The 12,460-nt window shown below is 39.7% G+C and overlaps 1 protein-coding gene across 4 annotated transcripts in view; it reads right to left on the bottom strand.

Annotated features, from left to right (window-relative positions):
* The window catches only part of RALBP1 (ralA binding protein 1), a 43,106-nt gene that overhangs the window by 15,910 nt on the left and 14,736 nt on the right, over positions 1 to 12,460 (bottom strand). For all 4 annotated transcript variants that reach the window (XM_061169005.1, XM_061169002.1, XM_061169003.1 and 1 more), the window contains exons 2-3: positions 4,820 to 5,114; positions 2,405 to 2,863 (exon numbers count right to left, since the gene is read on the bottom strand). In XM_061169005.1, the coding sequence (XP_061024988.1) occupies positions 2,405 to 2,863; positions 4,820 to 5,063 (703 nt within the window). In that variant the 5' untranslated portion in view covers positions 5,064 to 5,114. The remainder of the gene's footprint in view (positions 1 to 2,404; positions 2,864 to 4,819; positions 5,115 to 12,460) is intronic.

The following is a 12,460-nucleotide window of genomic DNA, read 5'->3' as shown; positions in this document are numbered from 1 at the left end:
GGTACTATACACAACAGAATACTACTCAGCTATAAAAAAGAATGAAATCCTGCCATTTGCAACAGCATGGATGGACCTAGAGGGTATTACACTATGTGAAATAAGTCAGAGAAAGACAAAATACTTCATATGTGGAATCTAAACAAATAAAACAAACTAGTGAATATAACAAAAAAGAAACAGACTCACAGATACAGAGAACAAACTAGTGGTTACCAGAGGGGAAAGGGAAGGGGTGAGGGGCAAGTGAGGGGTAGGGGATTAAGAGATACAAACTACCATGTATAAAATAAATAAGCTACAAGGATATATTGTACAGCACAGGGAATATAGCCAATATTTTACAACTATAAATGGAGTATAACCTTTAAAAATATTGAATCACTATGCTGTATCCCTGAAACTTATATAATTTTGTACATCAACTATACTTCAATTTAAAAAAAACTTCAGGCCAATTATTGGAAACAAGCCACAAACTAAGGCTGACAGATTGTAATGGTAAACACAAACACTCAAGTGTCACCTAGTCCGAGCAGCATTTTACAATCAATAGTGCTTACATCTGGGCTCTGACATTCCTTATGTGAAAACCTTTTAATGTCATCACAATAAATCAGTAACTTAATCTAGCACTGACAAAATGAAATCAACAACCCCAAATAGGAAAATAATAATATGAATCTTATTTTTGTATAATCTTTATTTTGAGGTGGAAAAGTTAGAAAATAATTTCTATTTTCTTACTTTTATGAGTAAAACATGGTGTGTGATAACTTTAATTGAAATTCTTGACAAAGACCTCCTCTCTCTCTCATATACATTTTATAGATTTGTAGTTTTCCCCCAACAGTGCCTGCCCAGAAAATTGCACAAGTGAAAAGTGCACAAATTTCCAGGTACAGAAAGAGCATACGCAAAATCATAGATTAGCTTTAAAACTGGAACATATATATGGAGAAGTGAGAATCAGAGTTCTCCACCAGAAAACAATACTGTTAGCATTCAAAAAGAAAAGTCACAGCCATAAACTCTGTAGTCCAGAGTGCTGAATGCAGCATTCTGCCAGAGCTTCAAAAATAAATACAAAATTGATCAAAGCAGAAGCTCGGCCTCCAAGGAGCCAACAACCAGGGGAGCAGCTCAGTTTGAACACTCTGACACATGAATTCAGAGGAGTCCCACACCTCCGACTCCAAAAGAATGCAAACATCAAAAATAGGTCAGAGACAAAAGAATCCTTTGAACAAAGCTGTAGGAACTCTTCAGAGAAACTTTCACCTAAAACAAAGTTTCTTCACACCTATCGAAATCACGTGAGAGAAGCAGCTATGTTAGTATTGTGTAGATCTTTAAAAATCCATCATAAATTTTTCTTAAAAGGCAAGTTTCAAATTCATTTAAATGTGTTTATTTTTATGTAACTAAGGACTTATAAATTCAAATTCAGTGCCTAATTCAGTTATCTTATTTTCTATAAAATAGTAGCATTTTAGCCAAAACACTCTTAAATGATAACATGTTATCTGTGGGATTATGTAAAGGTCTCCCCAATTATCAAACATGCCTGCCCTTTCTTAACAAAGCTTAAATATCAAATCCACCTTCTAGAAATGTGCATGAACCAATTAAATGGAAAAACTAAATCTAGTCTCTTTATTCTAAATGTGTATGATTTAACTCATCATGAAATACGCATGAGCAACAGTGAATGTTATAGCCTCAAGGTCCAGGACCAAGACACTGAACCACGGGAACGTGATGACAACAGCACGGATGCCACACAGGACAGGACTTGCATCCTACACCAACACAAAGCCACACTGCTCTGTAAGAAATAGAGTCTTCTACTTTAGACAGCATGCATTTTGCTTGATTTTAGACACCCAATATGAATTACTTTCCTGCCAGTATGAAATGTAAGTTTTCATACACACGGAACATAGAGAAATGGAACCTCAACTTCACTAATGCACGTAAGAGCCGCGCCTGAACACAGAGGTATCCACATCTGGGACCTAAACATTTAGCAAGAACATTGTGCGTCCCTCAGCTGAACTCAGGAAATACTTAAACGACTGTCAGTAACTGTGTCTTGTGGCCAAGAAGCGTCCTGAACCCAGATGTCCTTCCTCCCCGCTGACCATCCCCCCCAACGCCCAGCCTCACGGAGGCACCCAGGTGAGGGGCACCACCCACACACCACAGACACACACACACACACACGCGCACACACACACACAGAGCGTGGGGGTCTTTGTTCAACTGGAAGGATCAAGGAAATGAACAAGGTTTAGGACCCGTGTCACAATTTTCCTCACAAGTGAGTATTTGTTCCCTTCCTTTGAAAAATGGAAGTGAAGCTAATCTTTAAAAACCAGTACATGTGGCGCGAGCCCCATACCTGACACTCTGTAGATGCCTTCACACTTCATGCCGTGCTTCTCCACATAATCCACACACTCCCGGAAGACGGCCGGCAGCCGAACGCCGTCGTACATCATGGTCCTCTCCACTGCATCAGCCAGAGGAATCCCAAAGATGGGTTTGAGATTCGGGACATCTATCTGAGGCACCTCTGGCTCCTGAATTGGCTTCTTCTTTTTCTTCTTTTCCTTCCACTGTTTAACCACGTCAGCTGCTGTCAAGTCTTTTGACTTTTTCTCTTTATGTTTTTCCTCTTTGTGTTTTTCTTCTTTATGTTTTTCCTCTTTGGGTTTCTCTTTTATTTTAAAATCCTTCTCTTTCTTTTTAGAAAAGCTGGGCTTCTTGAAAACATGGATCCCCTTGGACCTCTTCATTTTGGAAGGACTTTCGGCTTCATCTCCAGAGCTATCTTCCTGAAAGGCGGCATAGCCTTCAGCTGCCAAAGAAATGCAGGGTGCATGAGTCAGATGTCTGCTGAATGTCAAACTGTCCATTTTCAATGTCTGAAAACAGGACAAAGAAGTGCCACCTGGCCCTGGCTACCCAGCTTTTCACCCCATGGCCAAGCCCTCCTGGTACTCTCAGCAATTCATTCAATGGCTTCCCAGCTAAAATGAGGCGTTGCCATGATGTCTCCTGACCACAAGAGGGCAACGAGCAGAGAGCCAGTTACCCTTGCAACTGGTTTTATTTTATACACACGTGCAATTGGAATTTTTGCAAACCAAATTATATAAATAATCATTTATTATCTTAATTTATGTATTATCTACACAGAGGGCTAATGGAGAGAATCCCTATATAATGCACAGCATTCTTTCATCAGCTGAATAAGGCCCTCTAACTTACACTCTACTTAGCTTAGGTTTCTTCATATTTAGTTCCTATAACGTGAAGCAATCTCCAACCATGACACGAAATGCACTACTGTTCAGACACTCCCGTCATCGCCATCACACTTTGCTCTCCTGTCTCCAGCTGTTAAGTTCTTTCTGCAGATGGCAGATGGGACTGAAGCCTCATTTGGGGAGAACAGAACCAGGAAACTCCCTAATCTCGGGATGGTAGCCACTTCCCCACGTCAGGAGCCCTGGTTTCACACTGATAACTGCTTAGTATCAATATTAGAGTTATCCTAGTTTGGTTTCACTGTTCTTTTTTTTTTTTTAACATCTGAAACTCTCCTTTTCTTTAGCCAACTACCTCACAAGCTATTTTATAAGAAAAATTAAAGGTATTGCATACATTTCCCTCTAATTAAAGCACCGATACCACAAACCCCACACCAACCAGAATGGCCAAAGTCTTAAGGGCATAATACCATGACAGAAAGCAACTGGAGTTCTCAGACACCACTGGTGGGACTGTCAACTGGTACAAGCACTCTGGAAATTGTTTTGCAGGATCTACAGATACTGAAATGAGCATGGCCTGTAAGCAATTCCACTCCCAGGCACAAACACAACAGAAATGCATAAACTTGGACAATGACGTTCACAGAAGCACGATTCATAACACACACTGAAGACAACCCAAATGACCAATAACGGTAGAATGGAAAAATAAATTCTAGTATATTAGTGCAAAATCCAGCAATAAAAATGAAATTACTGCCATATGCAATAACACGGATGAATCTAACAAACATAACACTGGGCAAAAGAACCTAGCCACAAAAGGAAATCTACTTCCATGTACAGAAGTCCAAAATCAGGCAGTGTCCAGATGTGCTGGGCATTCCCTCTGAAGGGGTAACAACAGGCAATTTCTAGGATGCTGATAATGCTCTATTTCCAGAGCCTTGTACGATCAGTAATTAGCACAGGTGTATCCGTTTGTGATAATTCATCAAGTTGTACACAATTTGTGCATTCTATCCAAATGTCATGCTTCAAATACAAATTAACTTAAAAATACCATGAAACTAAAAGCACACTTACTTAAAATAACTCACCTGATTTGCTTTTAACATGCTAAAAAGCTATGTCTAAACGATTCATCCTCCGTACAGAACAGGAATCATAAATGGAATGCATCGTGGCATTTGCTTAAGAAAACGAATACATACTTTTTTCACCATGTACCCCAACTGGCCTACACAACCTCGCCAAGAGAGTAAGACTGTATAAGGACAAAATTTCTATATTTACTTTTCATACTTTTATTTAAAATTTAAGAAATCTCCACCAGAAAACTTTACCATTTCTGGAAATTCAGTATTTTTATTTGTGAGAATAACACCCTAAAATACAAAAACTGAGATGCAGAAAAATAAAGAAAATATAAAACAAGAGTCTTTGACTCGATATATTTCTACAAGATAGCAGGTACACATAATTAGAGTAGAAACTTATCTAAACTTTAGCTACAGCACAGAGAAAATGGCACTTACTCCTTTTTTCCTTTTTCTTAAATTTTCCTTTTTTCTTCCCATGGTCCTTCTCATCATCAGACACTATATCGGGAGGCTCGTGGAGGCTGTCATGGGGAGGCGAGGGCTCGCCCGTGCGGTACAATCCAGGAAACTTAGTGGGGCTGATCTCTTCAGAGCTGGGGGTGCGGGTGAGCCCACTGCCATGCTCCACCCTGCGGTGCTCACCGGGGCTGCTGGTGGGGGGCAGGAAGCACTCGGTCATGCTGCCTCCCTGACGACAGTGAGGAGGGCGTCTGTTACCTGCCCATCACCCCTGCAGAGGGAGAGAGCACATCACAGTCACCCAACGACCACCAAGACACAAGGGCGCCAGACACACACACAACACGGCAACTAATCTTGCATTTACAAATCAAAAATATTTTTCTTCACAACCCCCCTTTAAAAATAGTTGTTCATTTTGTCAGCTCAAGTTACATTCGTGCACCACACATTTCGGTTCTCAAAGAGTTGGCTGAAAGCACTGGATCTTCAAGTGTGAGAAAAATGAACCAAATGAAAGTGGGTTCTCAAAGTAGGACACAGTGTTTCCTCTAAAAAGGAACCCACCATTGTAATGGGCTTCATTTTGGATTGCTATCCAACATAAAATCCTAATTTTTTTTAAGTTATGGCCAAACAACCACGAATAATTAATTAAGAAGACTGTTAATATAACTACACATGAATAGTTCAGTATCAAAATTTACAAAACAATTAAAGTGATATATACAGATCATTAGCCGTAGTTCTATACTGCATTGGACAATTCATATGTTGATAACAGCTATTTTATCTTGGGCTGGAATTATGTTGAAAGATACAATGGAACCCTCATTTGCTCAGTCCTAAAATACACACACAATAGTTTCGCTACAATGGACACTACAAAGGACAAATGTGGATAAACAACAAGGTTCTACTGTACAGCACAGGGAACTGTATTCAATATCCTGTGATAAACTATAATGGAAAAGCATATGAAAAAAAAATGTATATATATGTATAACTGAGTCACTTTGCTCTACAGCAGAAATTAACACATTGTAAATCAACTATACTTCAATAAAAAATAAATTTAAAAAAAGAAGTAAAAAAAAACCCAAAGGACAAATGTAAGAAAAGTTCAAGATTTGTTTGCATTTTTTTCTTCATTAGACAGATGGTGCACAGTACTGTGTTTAAAAGTTACTTGGATTAGTTCTTATTCCTCTTTAATGTCTTCATGATATTAATTTGAAAAACTACTAGAATCACTTGTTTCTCTTTGCACTCACTTTTAAGGTGATTTTGCAATTTTAAAAATCCACAAACACAAGTGATAAGACTGCTATTTCTGACCATAAACAAAGTCAAAAGACAAACAAATGTGAAAAAAAAAATGTGTAAATTATGAGAGCTAATTTCTCTAATAAGCAAAGAGTTCTCACAAATCAATGAAAATCTCAACAAATCAAGACACCTACACAAAGAATGAGAAGCAGTTCATAGAAAAATGACTAATATCCACATGAAAATAATGTTCAAGTACAATTACAATTTTAAAAACAAAACAATAAGTTACCATTTTTCTAACATCAGACTGGCAAAGCACAAAAAAGGTGATTAATACCAAGTGTTGGTAAGGATGTGATCAAACATTCGGGAGAATAGCCACTGATGGCTGAGATGTAAACTACCACAATCTTTTTTGAAAAGCAATTTGGCAACATCTATCAAAATTTTATTTTTTAATATATTTATTTATTTATTTTTGGCTGCGTTGGGTCTTCGTTGCTGCGCACGGGCTTTCTCTAGTTGCGGTGAGTGGGGGCTACTCTTCGTTGTGGTGCGTGGGCTTCTCATTGCAGTGGCTTCTCTTGTTGCAGAGCACGGGCTCTAGGTGCATGGGCTCAGTCGTTGTGGCTCGTGGGCTCTAGAGCGTTGTGGCGCACGGGCTTAGTTGCTCCGCGGCATGCAGGATCTTCCTGGACCAGGGCTCAAACCCGCGTCCCCTGAATTGGCAGGCGGATTCTTAACCACTACGCTACCAGGGAAGTCCCTATCAAAATTTTAAATGTGCTCTCTTTGATCCAAGAATTCCTCCTTTTAGGAACTTATCCTTCAGATATAGTTTTACAAGAATTCAAAGATGTGTACATGAAAATACGCATTTTAGCACTGTGACAGCAAAAACAACATAATCTAAACAGCTATCAATGGAAGATCAGTTAAATTGTGACTGATCCAAACAATGGAATATAAATTCACACACATGCAATTTCTGAAATAGTTAACAACTGTTAACTCTTGGAAGTTGTAAAAGGGGAAGGAAAGAAAGATTTCTTTATTTTTTACTTTATCCTTTCTACATATTTTGAGCCTTACCATGCCCATCTATTACTTGTATTACTATTATTGGTTTTTTTTTTAAACGAACAGGCCACGTTTTTTTAGTCTCATAAAAGTTGTGTTTTTGACAATATTTAATAGTGTGGGGAAAGCAATTTTATTTACAGCACAATATCAATTTTTAAATAAACATATGCAAAAAACTGTAAGAACAAGGGAACTTTAAAAATAATTATCTGTGAATTCTAAGATTATAAGTGATCTTTTTACTTTTCTGCATTTCATAAGTTTTCTACCCAGTATACATTACTGCTTGTCTAATCAGGAAAAACATTAAACAGGAGAAATTCCATCTAAGGAGCTGTAAGCATCACTGTAATTTTTTAGGTTTTCTTCATGGGCCCTGACTTTGGCTATTATTCTTTAAAAGTACATTCTATTCTTCCCTTAATTGAAGGGATGGTTTTGACCATCCCAGGTTTGAGAGTTTAAAGAGAGCCAAGATCCCACCAACCTATCAGTTACACATCACAGGTGAGGAAACTGAGGTCCAGAGACCCGGGAAGCCAAAGCACAGGGGCGGGGAAGGAGCACAGCTCGACACAGACGGACCGCTGACTGGCATCCTGTCCCCACGGACCTGTGTCGTACGCCTCCCTGCATGCTGTCTTCCTCACACCCTGGAACCCAGCCTTCCTTCCAGGATCTTTGCAGGGCCAATTCATACTCGTCTTTTAACATTAAGCCTACAGATGGGCACAAGGAATCTTTTTGGAGTGATGAAAACGGTCTAGATTTGACTGTGGTGATGGTTACAAACCGTAAACTGACATTTTAAGTGGGTGAATCTTATGGTATGTAAATTATACCTAAAAAAAACTGTTTAAAAAAAAGGATCAAGTACCAGCCACACTTTCTCCAGGAATCCCCCCTCATGCCCACCCCGCCCAGTCTAAGCCGTGCCCCCTTCCTGTGCCCGCAGAATCCGCGGCGCACACCTCCAGCGCTGCACAGGCCTTGCTGGGCTTTAATGACCTGTGCTCACAGGGCCGTCTTGCCCAATAATTCGCGAGTCCTAGCATGTAACACAGCACAGGCTGCACAGGAAGTAGTCAGATGTTTGTTTACTTAACAATCTAATTAGTCTCTTCTATGTTCTCAACAGGCTGTGTCCTGCTAATGACACAAAGATGAGAAGAAATGAACCAGCCCTTAGCCTCAACTTTTAATTATGGAAACAAAGAAAGGAAACCCACATTTTAGTTGAGTTCCTGTGGCTTCAGGAACTTTCATATACATTAACTAACCTTATATGTCCTGTGAGAAAAGTGTTTTTCCATGTTTACAAACTGTGGAACTAAGGCTCAGAGAAGTGAAGTAACTTACCCTATGCCACACAGCAAGAGATAAAACTGGGATCTGCTTGACTCGAAACACACATTCTTTCCAGTAACCTGCCCTCTGTGTACACACACACACAAGAGGGCACACTTATGCCAGGAGGAGCAGGGCGTTACAGACACAAGCAGAAATGTGGGGCTTGTTATGAGAACGGCAAGAAGACGGGTCTGACGGGAGCAGTTTCACAAAGAAGCAACAGAAAAGACACTGAAAGACAAGGTGGCTCTGAACTGAGAGCCAACTGGAGCCAAGCTGAGGGGCTCAGGCACCACACGTGGGTCATCACCAAGTCCAAAGCCAGGAAGTGACAACACTGGGGCTAAGAGGAATGAGGGCAGGACCACGAACAACAGAATGCCAGGCGGGTTTGGACCATCCCCCGCTCTGTGCTGCTGCAGGAGCTGGTGACTTACAGTTCAGTCTCCACACTGGACTGACAAAGAAGAGAGTTTTGTTCATGACGCACTGAACAGATTATCTTGCAAAAACTACTCCAGAGAAATAGCTGTTGACCTGACTCAGCCACAGTTGGGAGGAACGGAAGGGGAGCGGCTATCGGCACACAGGAAGGAGTGAGGCCCGAAGAGAGGGCGATTTCAGAGGAAAGAACACGCTGGCGCTGGGACAGTTCTGAGCACTGGAGAGCCACAGCAAGCCTGAACCTCGCTGAATAAGAGGGCAGAAGAGGGAGGCCTCGAACGGTCCACAGTAAATTTCAGCATAAATAGCCAAAGGAAAGAAAATAAAACAAATTAAAAAATTAGAAATTCCTACTCCTGAGGCAAAAGGAGAAATGATGTAAACCTGTAAACATTTAAGAAAGAATTCATATCCCTATTCCTCCTGGTGAACACAGCTAAGAGAAAACAGACTGACAGGTAGAGCAAGAAGGCAGACAGGCTAGGGACCTCGGGATCCGAGGACCAACACTGTTCCCTGAGTTTTCTTTTTGCCTCTACATCGCAGACTTACAGCAAAAGAAGCCAGACAGACGGGCGGGCTCAGATAAAAACAACAGAAGCCTGCCCTCTCCAGCCGAACGACCAGAAAGGGACAGCTCTGCCAGACTGAAAACTTTCAGATAACAGTGGTCTACTCCAGCCAAACACCACAGAAGAGTAATCAGGACAGCACAGTACTGGAGCAAGGACAGACAGACAGGTTAGAAGAACAAAACAGAAAATTCACAGGGACTCACATGTACACAGTCAACTGGTTGTCAAAAAAGGTTCCAAAGGAATTCGGGGGGAAAGGAAAGTCTTCAACAAGTGTCATGGATAACCATGGGGGGAAGAGAGGTGGTCAGCTCCTCCATCACATCACCCACAAAGTGTAATTCATGATAAATCACAGACACGAGACTTAACTGCTAAAAACTGTAAAACTTCTAAAATAAAACATATTTTTGAGACCTTGGGAGAAGAATATCCCAGACAGGACCAGAAAGCATTAACTATAAAATTAAAAATTGACAAAGTGGACTTTTTATCAGAAGCAAACACTTCTGCTCATCAAAAGACACTACGAAGAAAATGAATAGTCAAGGCAAAGACGTGGAGAACAATTTACTGTGTGTATGTGTGTGTCTGTCTGTGTGTATGCGCCTCACAAAAGACTTACACCCAGAATATATAAAGAACTCCTACAATTCAACAATAAACAAAACAAAATCCAAACAAAAATGGGCAAAAGAGTTGAGCAAACAATTTACAAAGGAAAATATATGACTGGTCAATAAGCCCACAAAAAAGCTCCACATCACTAAACATCAAAGAAATGGAAATTAAAACCACAATGAGCTATCAACAGACACCATCTAGAAGGGCTAAGATTCAAACAGAACTACAATTCCTAACATTGGTGAGGATGTGGGGCACTGGAAAGTTAAATATATTGCTGGTGGGAATGTACCATTTAACCACTTTGGAAAAGCATCAATATTTGGCAGCATCTTTTACAGTTGAACCCTTACCATATGACCCAGCAATTCCACTCCTAAGTATTTACCCAAGAGAAATGAAAACATATGCTCACGCACAGACATGATCCGAGTAACTTTATTCATACCAGATAAAAACTAGAAACACCTGCATTTCCAGTAACACTGGATAAACAAACTGTAATATGTTCACACAATGGGATATTAGCATTTTTTAAAACGAACAAACTACTCATACATACAACAGAACATATGAACTTCAAAAGACAGCACACCAGACACGCTAGATTACATAATGTGCGACTATTTATAGGAAGTTCTGGAACGGACAAACTCACCTCTGTCAAAAGAATCGAGGCGTGTGGTTGTGGGAATGTGGGGGAGAGGCAGGGACTGAGCACGAAGGAGCACGAGAGAACTTTCTGGGTTGATGGCTACGTTCTGTCTCTTGACAGGCATGTGGGCTACATGCACATATACATCTGTTAAAACTTTTTCTATTGAAATACCACTGTTACGTTAGCTTCAGGTGTACCAGTGCTTAGACATTTACATCCGTTTGGAAATGAGGACGCTGTTAAGTCTTGTAACCACCTGTCCCCAAAGTCATTTCAATACTATTGACCATACTCCTTATGCTGCATGTTACATCCCTGGAGTTTTTTTTTTTTTTTTTTTTTAATAACAGGGGGTTTGTACCTCTTAATCCCTTTCACCTATTTCAACCCTCCACCCCCCTCCCTTCTGGCAACCACCCATTTTTTCTCTGTATCTATGAGTCTATTTTCATTTTGTTTTGTTTGTCTTGTTTTTTCGATTCCACATACAAGTGAGATCATACAGTATCTGTCTTTCTCTGTCTGACTTATTTCACTTAGCATAATGCCTTCTAGATCCACCCAAGCCGTCACAAAAAAAATTAAACTGTGCATATCACTGAAAATAAATTAATAAAATCAATAAAATCCCTCAGATGAGGGGATAAAAAAAAAAGCCATGGAAGCTATATAGAGATGATCATGAGCCATTAAAAAATATGAACTCTCCTTCTCAAACGTTGCTACTCCCACCTTTACCTTCAGCATCCCACCTCCCCCCATACCCAAAATCACTACAACAGGAATGTCTACTTCCAGTCTTTCCCAACTGAAAGCCTGTGGCTGGTACCTGTGCGAAATCTCTCTCCAGAGAAAACTGAAAATATAAAAAGTTACTTCTGCAATATCTAATAAAAACTATTAAAAGTATACAGCAAAAACCAAACATCTAGAATTTTACTTTAGAACCCCCAAAAATTATAACGTTGAAATGAAATTTTTCACATAAAAAGAACAGTTATGACAGTTATAACTGAGGTAAAGCCAAAAAAAAAAAAAAGGTTTCATAAAACTAGACTCAAACTTAATAATCGCTTAAAAACATCCACTCCTCCAAAGAACTAGGTTATGCAGTGTTCTTAAAATAGTCTTTTCTGTTCACGTACCTCTATTAATCAGCACACATAATAATAATCATTCACCCATGCAAAGGGACAAAACAATATAAGTAGGAAAGACAGATTGCTAAATTAAAGTCTCCTGAAATGAGCTTTTGAGAATAACTCCAATGATTTATTAAACTTGATAATATCAACACAGAAAAAGGCCTCGTCCAGAAAACCCATAGCTTGCTTAACTAGTTCACAAGTTAAGCAAATCCAGTATTTATAAACTTTCTTTATTAAATACCAGGCTGTAAGTCAATGGAAGCAGCTTTTCCTCATTTTTACGGTTTTTATTTATTTTATTTTATTTTTGGCTGTGTTGGGTCTTCGTTTCTGTGCGAGGGCTTTCTCTAGTTGCGGCGAGCGGTACGGTTTTTAAAAATAATCTGTAAATTAAGTCTCTAACCCAAATCTCTACAAGGGAATCCAAACACTGGTTCATTAGTACGTCACATACTGAACACTA

Source organism: Eubalaena glacialis, chromosome 15, assembly GCF_028564815.1.
Source record: "Eubalaena glacialis isolate mEubGla1 chromosome 15, mEubGla1.1.hap2.+ XY, whole genome shotgun sequence".
Classification (NCBI taxonomy): Eukaryota; Metazoa; Chordata; class Mammalia; order Artiodactyla; family Balaenidae; genus Eubalaena; species Eubalaena glacialis.
This window is presented reverse-complemented; position numbering and strand designations above follow the sequence as displayed.